At 46.6% G+C, this 21,217-nt stretch overlaps 1 protein-coding gene across 4 annotated transcripts in view; it reads right to left on the reverse strand.

Moving 5' to 3' along the window:
• DIAPH3 (diaphanous related formin 3) overlaps positions 1-20,953 on the reverse strand; it is an 847,513-nt gene extending 826,560 nt beyond the window's left edge. For all 4 annotated transcript variants that reach the window (XM_068267828.1, XM_068267829.1, XM_068267827.1 and 1 more), the window contains exon 1: positions 20,590-20,953. In XM_068267828.1, the coding sequence (XP_068123929.1) occupies positions 20,590-20,700 (111 nt within the window). In that variant the 5' untranslated portion in view covers positions 20,701-20,953. The remainder of the gene's footprint in view (positions 1-20,589) is intronic.
• Positions 20,954-21,217: the final 264 nt, after the last annotated feature.

Consider the following 21,217-nt stretch of genomic DNA (forward strand, 5'->3'; position numbering starts at 1 on the left):
TCAGGCCCTGCTGGGCCGATTTGCACCAAATAAAAAGCAGCACACGCAGCCGGCACTTTGCCAGCCGCGTGTGCTGCCTGATCGCCGCTGCAGCGCGGCGATCCGCCGCGTGCAGCGGCGAAAGAGGGTCCCCCCAGCCGCCCGAGCCCAGCGTAGCCGGAACAAACAGTTCCGGCCAGCGCTAAGGGCTGGATCGGAGGCGGCTGACGTCAAGACGTCGGCTGACGTCCATGACGTCACTCCGCTCGTCGCCATGGCGACGAGGGAAGCGAAACACGGAGGGCCGCTCATTGCGGCCTTCCGTGTTATCTCTTGCCGCCGGAGGCGATCGGAAGATCGCCTCCGGAGCGCCCTCTAGTGGGCTTTTATTTAAAAAAAACCCTCCCGCAGCCACCCTGGCGATTTAATCAGAACGCCAGGGTGGTTAAGGACCACCCAGTGACCCCTAGTTTCTATACACTGCCCAAGATACATAAAAATCTTGAATTCCCGCCGGGTAGACCAATAGTCTCCGGTGTTGATTCAATTTTCGTCCCCATAGCACAATTCCTGGATAAGATCTTGCAACCCCTGGTAATTCAACTAGATTCATATATAAAAGATACATCTAACTTTTTGGAAAAATTATCCACTGTTGATGACCTTGGTGAGGAGATTCTACTGGTTACTTTGGATGTCGAAAGCCTCTACACCTCCATCCCACATGATGAAGGTGTAGAGGCGGTGGATTGGTATAGGATGACGCATCTTGATCTTACAAGAGAGCAGCGTGGCTTTCTGATTAATCTGTTGAAAATTGTATTGTATTGCAATTATTTCAAATTTGAGGAGAGTTTTTATGTGCAGCGGAGGGGGACTGCGATGGGGTCGAACGTGGCCCCGTCCTATGCAAACCTTTTTATGGGTTTGTTTGAGGAAACTTATTTACTCAGATGATCTTTTCCGCCAGCACGCTAAGTGCTGGTGGCGCTATATAGATTATATTTTTTGTTTATGGGCGGGACCGCGTTCGACCCTTGACCAGTTCCTCTCTGGTGTGATGGAGCGATTCCCCACTATTAAGTTAACGGCACACGTAGACCCTGAAAGGGTCTCCTTTTTGGACACTGTTGTGTTCAGAGAGGGCAAAAGTTTGGGGACAGATCTTTTTGTAAAAAACACTGACAGAAACTCTATCCTACATTATTCAAGTTTCCATCCACCACAGACTAAATATGCTATACCTAATAGTCAATTTAAAAGAATTACTAGAATTGTTTCAGATGAACAACAACGTCACCAAATTAATAACATGAAGAGTAAATTTGTTTCTAGAGGTTACCCGGTACATACTTTATGTGACAGGGGGAGATCGGGGAGAACCAGGAGTGGGGGTCCCCGCCTTCCTTTTGTATCTACCTTCAATACCTGTAGTTTACAGATAGGTAGAAGTATATAGAAACATTGGCACTTATTGAGGTATTGGGGGTCTCAATTTAGATTATGATTTATCGTTTTCTGTAGGCTGATTGTTAGTGTCCTTGTAGTGATGTCCTTGTTTTTATTATTTTAGATATGGGTGCAGCACGGGTTTTCCTCCAATCTTGGACTAAGGTAATAAAGAATACAAATTTTTTCTAATAAAGTAATTTTAATATGGTTAACTTTTTGTAATTTTGAAATTTTTAAATCCCCTTCCCCCCTCCACGGTGGTTCTCTACCTTATATTAGTGCAGATCACCGTCAGGTTCAATTTTGTTATATAATTTTGTACATTGGCTTTCTATAGGGTTGCGTAGCTGCCAAGCTTGCAGAGTTACCATGGCAACTTGATGGGCGCTATTCGTTAGTGTGGGCGTTGTTCCTAGTGCTGGTATCGGACGCGCTCACTTAGCTGATATGGACACATGCCGCCGACGTCATGTGTTTATTTACACACGCTCGGCGTGTTGTCCCTTTTCCGCATACGTCATGACGCGTACATGCGCACTTTGTTCCGCATGCGTCACGACTAAGCGTCATGGTCCTGCAGGCATCTGATTGGCTGGCGGAACTCTGGGAGGGTGTGACGATATCTGTCTATCCCCTCCACATGGCGAACCGAGTGTGGGAGGCTCCTTTGGGGGTGCCTCTCACTGATTGGTAGATTTTATTTTGTACAATCTTTGCCTTATGGCTTTGTTGAACCTGGCGGAGATTTGACTATGAGGTGAGGCATAGTTAGCGCTATGTAGTGTACATGCTTTGATGTTAATGCTTCATACGCACAGTATTAGGCAGCAATTTTTCTGAGAAAAGGGGAGGTTTCTCTTCAGATGGTGAAGTCTTCCATCAGGTCCTCTGGTGGTATAACGTCTGGTGATTGGATGACACCAGTGCTGCATTCTGATTGGTCTTTAGACCCTATATAAGCACATGATATGTTTGTAGTTTGTATGCAGTGTTGAACAACTTGATAAAGAGCCAGGTTGCTCGAAACAGCGGTTTGTCATTGTACCCTCTGCCTTGTCTGATGTGACCAATAAAGAAGCTTTAACTTACTACAGTGGTGCCTGCGAAACCTGTGTTCCAAGATTTTATTTTTTGTCACAAGTTAGTGAAAAATGACACTTTGTGAAAAAAAAAAAAAAAATCAATTTCCGCTAACTTTTGACAAAAAATAAAATCTTCTATGAACTCGTCATACACCTAACAGAATACCTTGGGGTGTCTTTTTTTCTAAAATGGGGTCACTTGTGGGGTTCCTACACCACCCTGGCATTTTACGGGCCCAAAACCGTGAGTAGTCTGGAAACCAAATGTCTCAAAATGACTGTTCAGGGGTATAAGCATCTGCAAATTTTGATGACAGGTGGTCTATGAGGGGGCGAATTTTGTGGAACCGGTCATAAGCAGGGTGGCCTTTTAGATGACTGGTTGTATTGGGCCTGATCTGATGGATAGGAGTGCTAGGAGGGTGACAGGAGGTGATTGATGGGTGTCTCAGGGGGTGGTTAGAGGGGAAAATAGATGCAATCAATGCACTGGGGAGGTGATCGGAAGGGGGTCTGAGGGGGATCTGAGGGTTTGGCCGAGTGATCAGGAGCCCACACAGGGCAAATTAGGGCCTGATCTGATGGGTAGGTGTGCTAGGGGGTTACAGGAGGTGATTGATGGGTGTCTCAAGGTTTGATTAGAGGGGGGAATAGATGCAAGCAATGCACTGGCGAGGTGATCAGGGCTGGGGTCTGAGGGCGTTCTGAGGGTGTGGGCGGGTGATTGAGTGCCCTAGGGGCAGATAGGGGTCTAATATGATAGGTAGCAGTGACAGGGGGTGATTGATGGGTAATTAGTGGGTGTTTAGGGTAGAGAACAGATGTAAACACTGCACTTGGGAGGTGATCTGACGTCGGATCTGCGGGCGATCTATTGCTGTGGGTGGGTGATCAGATTGCCCGCAAGGGGCAGGTTAGGGGCTGATTGATGGGTGGCAGTGACAGGGGGTGATTGATGGGTGATTGACAGGTGATCAGGGGGATAGATGCATACAGTACACGGGGGTGGGGGGTCTGGGGGGGTGGTCTGGGGAGAATCTGAGGGCTGGGGGGGGTTATCAGGAAGGGGCAGAGGGCAGGGGGGGATAAAAAAAATAGCGTTGACAGATAGTGACAGGGAGTGATTGATGGGTGATTAGTGGGGCGATTGGGTGCAAACAGGGGTCTGGGGGTGGGCGGGGGGGGGGGGGGTCTGAGGGGTGCTGTGGGCGATCTGGGGCAGGGGGTAGGGGAAATCAGTGTGCTTGGGTGCGACATAGGGTGGCTGCAGCCTGCCCTGGTGGTCCCTTGGACATTGGGACCACCAGGGCAGGAGGCAGCCTGTATAATACACTTTGTAAACATTACAAAGTGTATTATACACTTTGTATGCGGCGATCCGGGTGCTAGTAACCCGCCGGCGCTTCCTAACGGCCGGCGGGTTACAGCGCGAGGTGGGCGGAGCCAGTCCCCGGCAGCCGATCGCGTCACGAATGACGCGATCGCGCCGCCCATGCCCGTAAAAGGACCGCCGCCATTTGTCAGTACGGCGGTCCTTGCGGGGTCCACTTCCCGGCCGCCAATTGTCTATACGGCGGTCGGGAAGTGGTTAACAATAATGGATAGTTTTAAGCCACCAAGTCTTTGAAGACTTTGTTCTTGAGACTTATTTTATACAACACTAAAAAGTGCACACTTTTTTTTTTTTAAACAAAAAACACATTTGGGCCTGGGAGGAACACACGCACTAGGGATACGGTTTAATAAAATAAATGTAAAAAAAACAAAAAAACAGCGTAATGGGATTAAAACTGCCCTAACAACTATATAGTGTGCATCAAGACAATGGATCTTGTCCTCTGACCTGCTCCAGCTTTACAGAAAAGCTTTAACAGTTTATGTCATTACTGTCCCTTGGAGAGTCTTCTAAATCACAGTTAAGAGCAGGTAGCAAAAAGAAATGGGAGGCACTGTGCTTGCAAAAAAGATATACCTTTAATCCTCGGTGGGGAGACACATCGGGGTGAACAGTGGGGGTGAGGGAGGCCTGACAGCTGTTTCGCTTAAAAACAAAGCTTCCTCAGAGGCCAAGGGAAAGAACTTCTTTCCCTTGGCCTCTGAGGAAGCTTTGTTTTTAAGAGAAACAGCTGTCAGGCCTCCCTCACCCCCACTGTTCACCCCGATGTGTCTCCCCACCGAGGATTAAAAGGTATATCTTTTTTGCAAGCACAGTGCCTCCCATTTTCTTTTTGCTACCTACACAGTGCTTTGCTCAGAGCTGCACGTGCATGCATTGAATACGGAATCCGGTGAATCGGACCCATGCATTACTGTTGACATCTAGTGCCAGTCTTTTCTTCTCATCTTTGTGCAATTCACAGTTAAGAGCAGTAAGAGCTTACAACCTTCATATAGATACTCTCGCTGTGATTTGAAACTAGACATTTTTCAATCCACCATGCCCACCCACTTTTTTGGATCATCCAAGTTTTCCCTACCTCAGATATCTGCTATATGTATAAGGGTCCCACTACTGCCCATCTGGAGGGGGAGGGGGCTTTGGTGTTGTAAAGTAAACCCTACACAGTACAAAGCGAGTTGGACTGCCTGTGTCCTCCGCTAGATTGTGCTTGGATGTATTTTCTTCACATCACCATGTTGCACCAGGGGTGGTGTAAATAGGGCACGCAACTTGGATGCAAAGCCTGGGCAGCCGCTACTGACAAATTTACGTGAGGGTAGCAAATGGCAATTCAAGCTTAAGAGTGTGGCAGTTGATCTTGGCCACATTTTAGCAGTAAACAGTAAAATTCAGATAAACTCAGGATCTCTTAATCAAAATATAATCTGGAAATGCAATATTTTTTTTTCCACATTAAAGTTGATTCAAATTAAAAATACAAGATTTCAGAAATAAAATCTATTTTCGAACTAATAATAATAATAATAATAATAATAATAATAAATAGCAGCCTTTTTTCAGCTGCATGATGACAAATATAAAAAATTCTTTACATTTTATTGGATGAACCCCTCCCTTTTTTTCATATTGCCGGGACAGAATCAGGCAGACTGGTGGAGGAAATAAAAAACAAAAACAAAACACAGGCTGCTACTGATGATGCCACAGGGTAGGTGATCTCAGCTTGTGTGAGCTTTCACATAGACGACGCCCCTGTGAGGGAGGGTAGCTGATGACAAACACACCCATGATCTAAAACCTCCTACTAAGCTCAGAAGTAATGGCTGCCACCTGTATAACCCTAGTTATGAAAAGAGAAGGGTGAAAAGCATGCACTGAAATGCTCATAGGCTTGAAGGAGTGTTTATTTATCTTTGTATGTGTCAGAGTGGTGCAACTAAAATATTTTAAATTAAAAAAATGTTTGGTTTGGATCCCCTTTAAGCACTGCGGAATGGCCAGCAAACCTAAAGTCAGTTCTGCAATGCGTGGCTGCAATCCTAATTTTCAAGCAGATTTTTGGTGGAATAGGACTGAAAAATCAAATGGTGCAAGGTCTTTAAAACTTTAACACCTACTGGTCAGTGCCAACCGCATGCGTTACATTTTAATACAAAAGTACCTGCACACTCGCCTGTGGACGCTGCTGGGTCTCACGCTGACATGTGCGCGTACAGTATACTGGTCCCCGGCGAGCCCAGTCACAGGCAGCCGAATAGGATATAATGCACATATGCGGCAGGTTCAGGTCAAAGGGCACCAACCAGGATATAGAGAACTGAAGAGATAGCAGGCAAACCGAGGAAGATGCTGGGCCATGGAGGTGCAGTAAGCCTATGTGTACCTACATACATAGCGTCATTTTTAAATGAGCGCACAGGAATCCTTTAAGCTAGTGAGACCTGTCATTTGCTAAAGGTATAAAGTACACTCAAGGTTACCATATGTAGGTAGAGGGATTACCCCCACCCCTCATGATTCACTGGTTGTCACCCTGGCCCATCAGTGAACTGTGAAAGGAATTTGATAACAGTAAACAAAGATAAGCAGTGAAATGTGTACAGCAGTAGTTAGGAACTCTTCACAAACTATTCCTATCACAGTTAAAAAAAAAAACATTAAATTGATAGTGTTCCTTTAACTTGTTGCCGACCGCGTCATGCCGATGGGTGTGGCTGTGGCGGCAGCCCCAGGACTGCCTAGCCAATCGGCGTAAAGTCCGTGGGGCTTGTTTTGCAGGAGAACACGGGAGCTGCTGCGCGCTCATCTCCACTTCGCCTTCAGTCTTCCAGCAGCGATAGGCGAAACTGTCATCTAATTAGAATGTACAGCGCTGCGATCTACAGCAGCACTATACTGGACACAGCTGTCCCCCTGAGACACAGGAGAGCGATTGGCTCTCATAGGCTGAAGCCTATGAAGGCAGATTGCCATGATTGGCTGGCTGGAGGGAGGGAGTTAGTGAAAAAAAAAAATATGTAAAATTAAAACAAAAGAACAAATATTTGTAAAAAACAAACCAACCTTTTGGTCAGACCCCACCAACAGGAAGCTCTGTTGGTGGGGAGAAAGGAGGGGGGGGGGGGGAGAAGAAATCACTTGTGTGCTAAGTTGTGTGGCCCTGCAGCTAGGCCTTAATGCTGCAGTGGCCAATTAAGCCAAAAACGGCCTGGTCTTTAGGGGGGGGCTTAACGCTGCGGTCCTCAAGTGGTTAAAGAGACACTGAAGCGAGAATAATTCTCTAATTCTCGCTTCAGAGCTCATAGTTAGCAGGGGCACGTGTGCCGCTGCTAAAACGCCGCTATCCCGCGGCTAAACAGGGGTCCCTTTACCCCCAGGGCTAACGGCTGCAGCCCTGCCTCTAGTCGCGTCTATCAGCGGCGCATCGCCGCCTCTCCCCAGCCCCTCTCAGTGAAGGAAGGCTGAGAGGGGTGGGGGAGAGGCGGAGATAGGCGCTGACAGACGCGCGTGGGGCAGGGCTGCGGCCATTAGCCCTGCCTCAATCAGGAAGCGATCCCTCGCTGCACGGAGGGGATTTTGGGGGTAAGGGACCCCCGTTTAGCCGAGGGATAGCGGCGTTTTAGCAGGGGCACACATGCCCCTGAAGCGAGATTTATTCTCGCTTCAGAGTCTCTTTAAGCAGAGTAGTAAGAACAAAGTAGACAGGATAGATACACCAGATACATGGTTAAAAGGAAAAAAAACACACACACACACACACACACACACACACACACACACACACACACACACACACTATTAGGGCCTTTAGTGGACATTTCCTTTAATGGGAATATGAAGTGAAAATAAACTTATGAGAAAGATTTGTATGTGTAGTACAGCTAAGAAATAGAATATTAGTAACAAACAAAAGAGTCTCATATTGTTTCCAGTACAGTAAGAGTTAAGAAGCTTCAGTTATCTATGCAAGAGCTTCTCTGATCTCTCTGACCCAACGTGGGGCGGCTGCAGTGTTGTTTTCTGAAGCACCTATAAATCAAAGAAACAGTGAGAGACAACTTCAGATAAAGTTTTACTGCAGGGAAGTTAAAAGGGCCATTAGCTCTGCTCTGTTTTATAGTTTAAATTACAGAGTGCAATTTGTAAATGCAAATATGACAGCATGATGCAATGTTATAAAAAAAAAAATTAACTGCAAGATATATTATGAGACCCTTTCCTTTGCCACTAATGTTCTATTCATTATTCGTACTACACACAACATTTAGCATGAAGGTTTTTTTTGCTTCAGTGTCACTTTAACAGTCTGGATTAAATGTATATTTGAAGAGGGCACACATGGTACAGTACGCAATACGGAAAACACAATTGAAATTCTGACACAGAACCTCAGGACCCATCCATTCCTGGAGACTCAATGCTCACAAACTAGTAGGCCATATCCAAAGATCTCCAAGCATATCCATTAGATATATAGGCGATTCAGCATACCTGGACTAGACAAATTAAAATGGTAGGTTTTGCTCACTTAGATGATATATCACAAAACTTGGTAAAATGGTTACCCTAACCTACAAAGTTCTCCACAATCTCTTCCCCCTGTACATCTCACTACTTACCAGATACCAACCCAATCACAATCGCAGATCTGCACATGACATTTTTGTCCACCTCTAGAATTACCTCCTCGCATTCATTTATACAAGGTTTTACACTTGCTTCACCTATCCTCTGGAATGCCCTTCCACAACACATCAGTCACTCTCCAACCTTTGATTTATCTTTAAAAACCTCCCTCAAAAACTCACTTTTTTGAGAAGCATATGCTCTACCTTAGGCCAGTGATCTGCAAACTTGGCTCTCCAGCTGTTAAAGAGAACCAGAGACAAAGCACCCTCATGTATTTTACCATATATATCAGTGGGAGCATTAAAGGAAACACCTATGCTGCTCTCAGTTTCATTCTTCACTGCTCAGCATGCTTGTTAATCAGCTCTGATAAAATCCTAGACTGAGCATTCAGTCTGGCTTTGCTCAGTAATCTTTATAGCCGAGTCATTATAGCAGAGCCAGAAGAGGGCAGGCTTGGGCTTGAAAAGACATCAAAGAAGACACACTCAGTTATAATTAATCCTGAGCAAAGCCAATCTGAATGCTCAGTAAGTGATTTTTTTTATTAGGGCTGATAAGCAGGCTGAGCAGTGAAGCAGGAAACAGAGCAGGGTAGGAGTTTTCTCTAATGTTCCCACTGATATTTATGGTAAAATAGATGAGGGTACTTCGTCTTTGGTTCACTTTAAGGAACTACAAGCCCCACAACCCATTGCAGGAGCCTGACAACCACAGTCATGATTCATAAAGGCGAATGCATTGTGGGACTTGTAGTTCCATAACAGCTGGAGAGTCAAGTTTGCAGATCACCACCTTAGGCCATTTCCCCTTTGTCCTTAGGCCAAGCTGAACTTACTAGATAACCTAAAAACACACTGCCTCTAAGTATGATCATTGTATACGAACACTCCTTTTGACCACGCGCACACACACACACACACACACACACACACACACACACACACACACACACACACACACACACACACACACACACACACACACACACACACACACACACACACACACACACACACACACACACACACACACACCTCTTTAGATTGTAAGCTTGCAAGGGCAGTGCTCTCTCACCCTTTGTGTCTTGAAGTTGGTTATACATCAAGATACTTTTGTTACTGTAAAAACCAATTCTGTATTTTGTATCGATTCTGTATTTTGTACCAATTCTCTATTTTTGGAATTGGTGTATACCATTGTCTGTATAATGTACACCATGTTTGTTTGTTTCTTTGTACAGCACCACAGACTATGTTTGCGCTTTATATTCAATATTAAATAGCCCAAGAAGCCAAGTTGCTTGCAAGCAGCCACACAGTAAGGAAAATAACAAGCTCAATTTGTCCTTGACTAAACCAAGTGCAAATAAAAGCCACTTCTTAGGATAAACAAAATGTCCACACATTCTGCTTTCAATAGAAATATGGTGTGTCAAATGAAATCCTTAAGAAATCTTTGAACTATAAATAGAATTGGACACGCTTCCATATAAATCACTGCTTGGCTTCCACACCTGCGTTTAATTCTTTACAGAGACACAGCTTACATCACCAGATTACACAAGTCGTGCATATACAAGCAGTTGTCTTGCATGAAATATTCTGGAGCTCGACACTTTCCTACTGACACCAGCAGAAGGCCGGGGGGCAGCATTTCAATAAAGCTACCTGGGAGGCGTTACATCTACGTTAGGCTGAATTCCATTTCAGAATTAAAAACACAAAAATGAAAAGTCTGTATTTATAGATTGTGTTTGGTGATTGTTTACCTATGGTCAGAGACAAACTATGTGCACAGCACCACTGCATGCAAGGAGGCATCCATTACACATTCCAGTATCAACAGGAACAAAGTTTGTCCCGAGACAATTGTAGGCATCTATGTGGATTGCTGCACAATAAAAGTGTGCTGAGTGTGAAGAACCTTGTGTGCTGATAAACCCCATTCCAGAACGGAAGATGCTCTCCAAATAAGGGATTTGGCTGGCAGGGACATGTAATCTAAATGGCAAATATGGCCCATGCAACACAGACTCAGTAAATCATCTGGTTTAATATGACACAAAGGCATATATTCACTAAACTGCGGTAAGAGTAACATGCATAAAGTCACACAATGGGTAGAGCGGAATGCAATGCATGTAATGTATTGCTTTATGCGCTTATCATGCGGTAAGACTTTATAAATGTTATTCTGCTAACCCCTGTTTAGTGACTACACCCCAAAGTCACATCCACCCAAGCACATATGAACTGGTTACTAGTGTGCTGCTCAGAAATGCTTACAGTATCCTCTTTTAAAGGACAACTGTAGTGAGAAGAATATGGAGGCTGACATTTATTTGCTTTTAAGCAAAACCAGTTGCCTGACAGCCCTGCTGATCTATTTGACTGCTGTAGTGTCTGGATCACACCAGAAACCAACATGCAGCTAATCTTGTCAGATCTGACAATGTCAGAAACATCTGATCACCTTGCATGCTTGTTCAGGGGCTATGGCTAAAAGTATTAGAGGCAGAGGATCAGCAGGGCTGCCAGCCAACTGGTATTGCTTAACCACTTAAGAACTGCAGTCTTAAAACCCCTTAAAGTGAACCTAAAGCCGATAAAAAAAAAATGAGATTAACTCACCTGGGGCCTCCCTCAGCCCCCTGCAGCCGATCGGTGCCCTCGCAGCTCCGCTCCGATGTCCCAGGACCCGCCGGTGAGCACTTCCGGTTTCGCCGTCACCGGCCGACAGGCATGGGAACGCGAGTGATTGTTCGCGTTCCCAGCCTGTATATCGCCCCCTATGCTGCTATTGCGGCCAGGAGGCCGCAATAGCAGCATAGGGGACGATATACAGGCTGGGAACGCGAACAATCACTCGCGTTCCCATGCCTGTCGGCCGGTGACGGCGAAACCGGAAGTGCTCGCCGGCGGGTCCTGGGACATCGGAGCGGAGCTGCGAGGGCACCGATCGGCTGCAGGGGGCTGAGGGAGGCCCCAGGTGAGTTAATCTCATTTTTTTTTATCGGCTTTAGGTTCACTTTAAAGAGGAACTCCAGTGAAAATAATGTAATAAAAAAGTGCTTCATTTTTACAACAATTATGTATAAATGATTTAGTCAGTGTTTGCTCATTGTAAAATCTTTCCTCTCCCAGATTTACATTCTGACATTTATCACATGAAGACATTTTTACTGTGGGCAGGTTATGTAGCTGCTCCTAGCTGTTTTGGCTGTTACAGACAGCTGTAAACAGCCATTTCCTGTCTGTGAACATTGTTACATTGTGGCAGTTTGCCCAGAGTACCGCGGTACCAGAGTTTCTTGTGGGAGGGGTTTCATCACAAAATCAGTCATACAGCACCCCCTGATGGTCTGTTTGTGAAATGCAATAGATTTGTCATGTAAAAGGGGGTATCAGCTACTGATTGGGATAAAGTTCAATTCTTGGTCGGAGTTTCTCTTTAAGGACCAGACACTTTTTTCCATTTAGACCACTGCAGCTTTAACGGTTTATTGCTCGGTCATACAACCTACCACCTAAATGAATTTTACCTCCTTTTCTTTTCACTAATAAAGCTTTCTTTTGGTGCTATTTGATTGCTGCTGTGATTTTTAGTTTTCATTATATTCATCAAAAAAACGACATGAATTTTGTCAAAAAAAATGATTTTTATTTTTAACTTTCTGTGCTGACATTTTTCAAATAAAGTAAAATTTCTATATAAATTTTTGTCTAAATGTATTGTGCTACATCTCTTTGATCAATAAATAGACACTTCTTGATTTTTTTTTATTTGGGTAAAAGTTATAGCGTTTACAAACTATTTGGTGCAAAAAGAGAATTTCCCCAGTTTGAAGCATCTCTGACTTTTCTGAGCACCTGTTAGCAGAAAATGACACTAACAAAAAACTAAATAAATATAAAAAAAAAAAAAAAAAAAAAAAGTTTCCATTTCTGCTAACTTGTGACAAAAAAATAAATAAATTTAATCTGCCACGGACTCACCATGCCCCTCTCTGAAATCTTTGGGGTGTCTACTTTCCAAAATGGGGTCATTTGTGGGGTGTGTTCGCATTTTGGGGGGTGCTAAATTGTAAGCACCCCTGTAAAGCCTAAAGGTGCTCATAGGACTTTGGGCCCCTTAGCGCACCTAGGCTGCAAAAAAAAAGTGTCACACGTGGTATCGCCGTACTCAGGAGAAATAGTATTATGTGTTTTGGGGTGCATTTTACACATACCCATGCTGGGTGGAAGAAATCTTTTTTTTTTTTTTTTTTTTTTTTTTTTTTTTTTTACACAGACACACACACACACACACACACACAGACACAGAGAGAGATATTTCTCCCACCCAGCATGGGTATGTGTAAAAGTACACCCTAAAACACATTATACTACTTCTCCAGACTTTTCCACTGTTTTTCCACTAACTTGTGACAAAAAAAAAATCAAATCTTCTATGAACTCATCATACACCTAACGGAATACCTTCGGGTGTCTTCTTTCTAAAATGGGGTCACTTGTGGGGTTCCTATACTGCCCTGGCATGTTAGGGGCCCAAAACCGTGAGGAGTAGTCTGGAAATCAAATGCCTCAAAATGACTGTTCAGGGGTACAAGCATCTGCAAATTTTGATGACAGGTGGTCTATGAGGGGCCAAATTTTGTGGAACCGGTCATAAGCAGGATGACAGGTTGTATTGGCACTGAAGTGCAGGAAGCGCAGGATGTTCTCAAATCGTGACCTGGACATGGCAGAAGAGAACATGGGCATGTGATGTATTGGGTGCGTAGAACAATAAAACCGCAATACATTCTTTTTGACTAGACCCATGTTAAGGAGAAGGCCCCAAAAAAATGTTATTTTTGGAAACTTCGGAGTGGTTTCCACCAAAAAGCCTGGGCATGGTAGCTTCTTGGATTGGCGGTTGCGTATTGTGTGGCATAAGTGCTGCGTAATATGTTGGCGCTTTATAAATACAATACATAAAAATAAATAAATAAGGGTTGGTCTCAGCCACAATTAAGTCGTAGCGACCAGCAGTGATCAGAAAAAAAAATTCTGTCACTGCGGTGGGGCGGGTGAGGGTTTGACAGATTAGGGCCTGATCTGATGGATAGGAGTGCTAGGGGGTGACAGGTGGTGATTGATTGGTGTCTCAGGGGGTGATTATAGGGTAGAATAGATGCAATCAATGCACTGGGGAGGTAATTGGAAGGGGGTCTGAGGGTGATCTGAGGGCTTGGCCGAGTGATCAGGAGCCCACATGGGGCAAATCAGGGCCTGATCTGATGGGTAGGTGTGCTAGGGAGTGACAGGTGGTAACAGGAGGTGATTGATGGGTGCCTCGGTGTGATTAGATGGGAGAATAGATGCAAGCAATGCACTGGCGAGGTGAGCGGGGGGGGGGGGGGGGTCTGAGGGTGTGGGCGGGTAATTGGGTGCCCGCCAGGGGCAGATTAGGGTCTGATCCGATGGGTAGCAGTGACAGGTGGTGAGAGGGGGTGATTGATGGGTGATCAGTGGGTGATTAGAGGGGAGAACAGATGTAAACAATGCACTTCGGAGGTGATCTGAGGGCGGGTCTGCGGGCGATCTGAGGGTGTGGGCGGGTGATCAGGTGCCCACAAGGGGTAGGTTAGGGTTTGATTTGATGGGTGGCAGTCACCGGTGGTGATTGACAGGTGATCAGTAGGTGATTACAGGGGAGAATAGATGTATACAGTACACAGGGGGGGGGGGGGGGAATCGGAGGGAGTGGGGGTGATCAGGAGCCCCCAGGGGGCAGTTTAGGACCGAATCTAAAATATAGCATTGACAGATAGTGACAGGAAGTGATTGATGGGTGATTAGGGGGGTTATTGGGTGCAAACAGTGGTCTGAGGGGGTGATCAGGGGGGGTCTGAGGGGTGCTGTGGGCGATCAGGGGGCAGGATCAGTCTGTGTCATTACTACAATGGCCGCCTCCTCCCCTGGTGGTCGCTCAATCACTGGGACCACCAGGGGAGGAGGCAGCCAGTATAATACACTTTGTTAGCTTAACAAAGTGTATTATACACTTTGCATGCGGCAGATCGGGGGTTAACAACCCGCCGGCCGCTAATTGGCCGGCGGGTTGACGTCCCGGGCTGCCGGAGCCTAATGCCTGCGGATACGCGCGCATAGATAGATCGCCGGCTGATCAGTCCCCCAGGTGTCGCCGATCGGCGTTAAGCGAGTCTGGGGGGGCCACTTTGCCGCCGCCGCCGCCTATTGGTAGTGGGCGGTCGGCAAGTGGTTAAGGTGGACCTGAAGTTTTGCACAGGACAGAAGGAAAACAGAGAGAAATGCACCCTGCATGTATTTAGAGAGTTTAGCCTGTCTAATCCCCCCTCATTTGTGTATTATAATAAATTGTAATCTGATACCCCCCTTGTCACATGACTGCCTATGGCAGAGATGGCAGATAAGCCCATTTGAAAGCACTGCATGTTAACAACATGTCTGCTTCCATAAATCAGGAAGCAGAAACAGAGCAGATTTATTTTACGATTTGTATCAGCTGTAACAAATACATGTTTTGTTATGCTGTTGTGTAGCTTTTAGAGCAGAGTGGACTTCTGAGTTCAGGTCCGCTTTAAGAGGAAAAAAAATACGGCATCCTCCCTATCCCTCTTGTTATAGTTGTCCTTTAATCACCCTGGTGTTTCAATTCTTGCGGACGCTTTTTTTTTTTTTTTCAGTGTAGCTAGGCTAGCTACACTCTCCCCCCTAGTCCCACGGCACTGTCCCCCTCCACCGGCGATATTTACCTGGCCGAGATCCCGCGATGGCCGAGACTTCCGCCATAACTTCAGGCTTTGCTATGGCGACGTTCGGACATGACGTCATGTGCAGTTCTGATCGCATCCATAGCGACCCTTGGAGGCTACGGAGAGGCTGCGCCGGCACAGGCTCCGGGGGGACTAAGCATAAAACAGCGGCGATCAGGGGGATCAGAGCGGGCCGGCGGCGATCGGACGCGTGATGTAGGTAGCCAGGTGCTAGCTACACCCACTCTGAAAATTTGGTGGCAAAAGACCCTCCAGGGGCTGTGCAATCCACTGCGGTGGTAATGGACGAACTGAGCTTGTCATTACCGCCAAGGTGGTTAGGTGTATAAATTGCTTCCCACATTTTTCTGTTTCAGTTTTCAATGCTACACAGCAGAAACGCCTAAACCATTTCCAGCCAAAATAAATTACACAATCTCTAGGAAAAAAAGAAAAAAAAAATCAGTCCAACCCCCAGTTAAACTGAAATCAGGACAGAACTATAAAGCCTGAGACACAGTAATGTAGGAAGGAAGGGAGCAAGTAGCATGTGTACAATCCAAACCTACCAAATTTTATTTGAGGTGTTAAAGCGGAATATAACCCAGCATTTCATCTTTGCTCTAAAACACAGGTGTCGAACTCCAGGCCTGGAGGGCCAGATCCATGCCAGTGTTTAGGATGGACTGAGAAAGAGGAATGTGTTCTACCTGATGGACCACACCTTTCCTGATTCACTCCCATCAATTCATTTGAGCAGTATCAAAAATGTGTGAGGATCTCGGCCCTCGTAGGACCGGTTTGACATACCTGCTCTAAAACATTATTTACAGCATATTATATGCAAACACCATTTTTTTTTCTAACTAGACCAGCATTCAAAGGGTTACACACAGAGCTTGAAAGTTCAGTGCAGTGAAATGTGGTGCATCCCAACTTTAGTTATCTTGTTTACTTAAATGTATCAAGTGAGGAATGTGACACATTCTCTGACTGTGGAGAAGCAGCTCCACACAGAGAGTCAAAGCATGTCTGCTTTCACTGCATAATGAATAAAACCAGTTAATAAAATGCAGTCAGCTCACAAAGAAAAAAAAATGTACTTTTGGGAGCCTAAAATATCTAAATGAATAATACTTATGCACAAATGCAAATATGTTAACCGTATGGCATATAAAAAGTAGGAAAACATGTTTTTATTATGTCAGGGTTTTAAACCACTTTAAGGCTGCTGCTAAGACGCATGGACCTTTTTCAGACGCCATTAGGATAAGAGGTAAAAGCCCACTCTAGTTCAAGGCCACTTAAAGGATACCAAAGCCAAAAGGCTGTAGTAAAAACTGTAAAAACTGAAGCTGTACTGGGTAGGGGGCATTCAAATACAGCACCTCCCATTCCCCTCCATCCCCCGCTAAGCATGCGCAGTATGTCCGTCCTACTCCCCTGTGGCCGCGCAGAGCTTTGTCAAAGGACAGGAGCAAGCTCGCTCGCCTCGCGTCTTCAATCAGTGGTCAACCCGAAATGCAGTCACATACAGAAGAAAATAACGTAGAGGAAATCTGGAAATTGTATAACAAGGCATTATACATCACAAACTCCCAGGTTTTGCTTTCTCTTCTTCAAAGTGAAAGGATGATTAGTGTACGACTATTTTTATAATCGTTTGTAATTGATTGTGCCCATCAACGGAGATTATTTACAACCAATCCGATAAAAATAAGAATCAAACGATTTTTTTTGCTAGAAATTGGACAGTTAGTGGCCACCTTAAGAAAGAACTTCTGGAACTGTTTAAAAAAAATTAAAAATTAAAAAGCACAACATCAATGAAAATGAAATTTCACTTTTCAGCGCTAATCTCCCAAACCACCCACTACACTTGTCCTATAATGTATTATTGTCTTCCTAACCGATAACCTCCTCCCACACACAACTACAAGGCTTTTCACAGACTACCCATTCATAAAGTGTATCATAGGGCCATATCACATAAGTCACAGCAGCTAGGCAGCAATCACACCAAGTCAGCAACTAGTCAACAGTGCTAGAGACTAATACTGGACTGGAGCTTTAAAAGACAACTGAAGTGAAAAGAATACATAGGCTGTCATATTCATTTCCTTTTAAACAATACCAGTTGGCATGCATCCTCTCTGAAGTGGCAGCAAGCCGTGGAGTATTACATTTACAGAGAATCCATATATTACAGAACTACTCAGCTTCAGCGGAGGCGGTCGTGCAGCCCCATCTCAACCCAGAACGTACAGTGTGTATGGCTGCATCCCACACCCTCGCAGGATCATTAAACGTTTCATTCCGATGGATAACCAAGGAAAACAAACAGAACCTACTGTGCTCATAATTACTCAGCCACTAGAAGCTGTTCACTCCTGTGCCACCCCCCTCTCCCTTCTCCATTGACAGAAAACACTGATTGGCAATAGAACAGCCAAGCAGATTCTGTACTGCGCTTGTTCTCTGCAGTGTCACCCTAACGATTGTGAAAGATCATTAAAGGGTACCCGAGCCGAAGCCGAAGCTCGGGTACAAAATGAGATACTCACCTAAAGAGAGGGAAGCCTCAGGATCCTAGTGAGGCTTCCCTCCCTGCGCTGAAGTCCCCTGATGCTGAGCGCAGCCCCACAGAAGATTAGCGACAATGCATTGCTGCTAATCCTATCAGGGCTGCGCAGCTCTTCTTCCTCCAGCGTGGCCACGCAATAGCCGACCCAGTCCGCAGTAAGCCAGAGCTGCGGGCTTCGTGGTACTGCACATGAACAGGAGGGCTCGGCTACAGCGCGGTCCGCACTTCAGAAAGAAGAGCTGCACAGCTATGATGTGGAGGGGTTTGCGCTCAACAATGAGGTGCTTCACATCAGCAAGGAAAATAGGATCCTGAGGCTTCTCTCTATTAAAGAGACTCCGTAACAAAATGTTCAGCCTTATTTCTTCTATCCTATAAGTTCCTATACCTGTTCTAATGCGGTCTGTATTACTGCAGCCTTTCCTAGTTGTACAGTGGCTGTATTATCTCTGTTATATAATCTAATCTTTCCTCAGAGGGCTTTGTCGGGCTCAGGCACTCAGGAGAGAATGTGCTGCTCTGTTTGTAATAGGCAGAAGCCATACACACCCTCTCCACGCCCCCTGCAGGCTCTGTGTGAGTCACAGACTGAGCTCCTCTCAGCCTATGACATGCCATGTCTTTTGTTTGTAAACACTGCCTAAAACTGGCAATTGCAAGCCAGGATTACAGCAGGGAGTGGCAGAAACAGCACAGAGGGGCCCAGGAGAACATAATGAATAGAATTGTATGCTTTTTATTGTAAGAATTTTAGAGTACAGATTCTCTTTAAAGGACTTCCGAAGCCAAATCTAAAAAAAAAGTTAAATACCTGCAACACATTTGAATCCACGGAGGACGTCGTCCGCGCCGTTACGGTGGGTCCCTTCCGCTCAATAGCCCCCCTTGCCGGCTCCCGACCGCACGGCCCGGGCTCTCCTGCCTCCACTAACATGGCCGCATGAGCTGGCCGCGGCTGCGCAGTCCGCATAGCCGCAAGTGCGGCTGCGCAGTTCTAGGACCTACCCCCCGATCCACGCTACAGGCTGTTCCCTGTAGCGTGGATCAGGGGTAGGCCCTAGAACTGCGCAGCCGCACTCGTGGCTATGCGGACTGCGCAGCCAGCTCATGCGGCCATGTTAGTGGAGGCAGGAGAGCCTGACCCGGGCCGTGAGGTCGGGAGCCGGCCAGGGGGGCTATTGAGCGGTGGGGACCCGGCACGGAGGGCGCGGACGGCGTCCTCCGTGCATTCAAATGTGATGCAGGTATCTAACTTTTTTTTTAGATTTTGCCTCGGAAGTCCTTTAAGGGATGTATATGATTTTGATCCCGAGCTTCGGCTCAGGATCACTGTAAAGTCTATCCGAACTTTGAGAGGAAAAAAAAAAAAAACTAAAGTTAAGCTTTACTTACCTGGGGCTTCTTGTCCACCTCTGCAGTTCCACTGCCCTCCAGGGTGTCGCTATCACCTCCCACAGCTGGGTAAAGGGCTTCTGCACATGCGCACCATTAGTGATTGCACTACTGTAGCTGAAAGTATTTTGCACTAGCACAGTGCAAGTCCTGCGCATGCGCTGAGCCCGTGATCCAGCTGGGGTCAGCAATCTTACAGAGGTGACAGCAGCACCCTGGAGGGCAGTAGAACTGCAGCGCTGGACCAGACAGACTTCTAGGGGATGGAAGAAGCCCCAATTAAGTAAAGCTTAACTTTCTTTTTTTTTTATTATTTACAGCTCGGATATCCTTTCAGAGTGATCCCAACATGTCTGCACTGTATCTGATGAAGGGGACCCTCCGCAGCCCCGAAACAATTGTCATGTTGTGCATACAGTAAGGGAATAAAACATCTCACTTTCAACGGTGTGCCGGCCAAACCTGGATCGTTGTTACTGGATGGATGTGGCTTTTTGCATCTAGGTGTGCCTCTCCAAAAACTTAATATTACATCAAGGACATTGGCAGGTGCTAGGCAGTGACAGCTCGATGCCAGGGACGTTAGCAAACGCCAGGTAGGGACAGATCTAAGCCAGAGACACTGACAGGCGCTAGGCAGGGACAGAGCTATGTAATGGACATGGGAAGGCAATGAGCAGTGACAGCTCTATGCCAGGGACATTGGCAGGCACCTGGTAGGGACAGCTCTATGCCAGGGACACTGACAGGCAATAGGCAGGGACAGCGCTATGTAAGGCACATGGAAAGGCAATGAGCAGTGACAGCTCTATGCCAGGAACATTGGCAGGCGCTAGGTAGGGACAGCGCTATGAAAGGGACATGGGCAGGCACTGAGCAGTGACAGCTTGATGCCAGGGACATTAGCAGACGCCAGGTAGGGACAGATCTATGCCAGGGACACTGACAGGCGCTAGGCAGGGACAGCACTATGTAAGGGACATGAGAAGACAATGAGCAGTGATAGCTCTATGCCAGGGACACTGACAGGCGCTAGGCAGGGACAGCACTATGTAAGGGACATGGGCAGGCACTGAGCAGTGACAGCTTGATGCCAGGGACGTTAGCAGGCACCAGGCAGAGACAGATCTATGCCAGTGACATTGGCAGGCACAGCTCTGTCAGGGACATTGGCAGGCGCTAGGCAGGAAACCCTGTGGCACAGGCAGCCACCAAGCAATGACTGTCACCAGACATAGGGCAGAAGACAGACACACACTGACCCGCCCGTCTCCCGGATACTCACAAACTTGGAGAACTTTCTCTCCCCGTCCTCTCCAGGCTGCCCGGCAGCACAGTCGGGATAGACCGGGACTCCTCGCTGCTTGCGGTTCATCTTGGCCCGGGATGGCTCCATAGAGGAGAGAGTGCAGATGGCTGTCACCTGGCCGCGGATTACAGGAATCCGATTACTGCTCGGAGGGGAGGGAGGGGCGCGATGATCCACTTAGGTGTGACTGGATCTCATTCACTCAGCCCAAGCCCAGGGATCTTCTGCGCTCAGCATACGGGGTCTCCTGCGTCCCAACACACGGGCCGCACCTACCTGCACCCTGATCCCACACTTCAACCCACCGTCACACTCAATGTTCCCGCCAGCCCAGCCACGCCCGCTGCTCTCCGCACAGCCAACAGGAAAGTAGCTTGGCTTTACAGCTAGCCAATCACTATGATGTGCCTGGAATCGCAGTCACATGACACAGACGCAGAACGCTCCGGGCGGCCATCGTTCTGCCTGGCAAATTGACTCTGCTAAGAGTAGTGCACTGCCTTTTGCTGGGGAGTCACATCATGCTCGGGGACACGGGGATGGATCAGATTGACAGAACTTTTTCTGACTACTTTAGTGCCCTAGGCGAGGCATCTTCTGAAGA

The sequence above is a fragment of the Hyperolius riggenbachi genome, chromosome 2, assembly GCF_040937935.1.
Source record: "Hyperolius riggenbachi isolate aHypRig1 chromosome 2, aHypRig1.pri, whole genome shotgun sequence".
In the NCBI taxonomy this organism is placed as follows: domain Eukaryota; kingdom Metazoa; phylum Chordata; class Amphibia; order Anura; family Hyperoliidae; genus Hyperolius; species Hyperolius riggenbachi.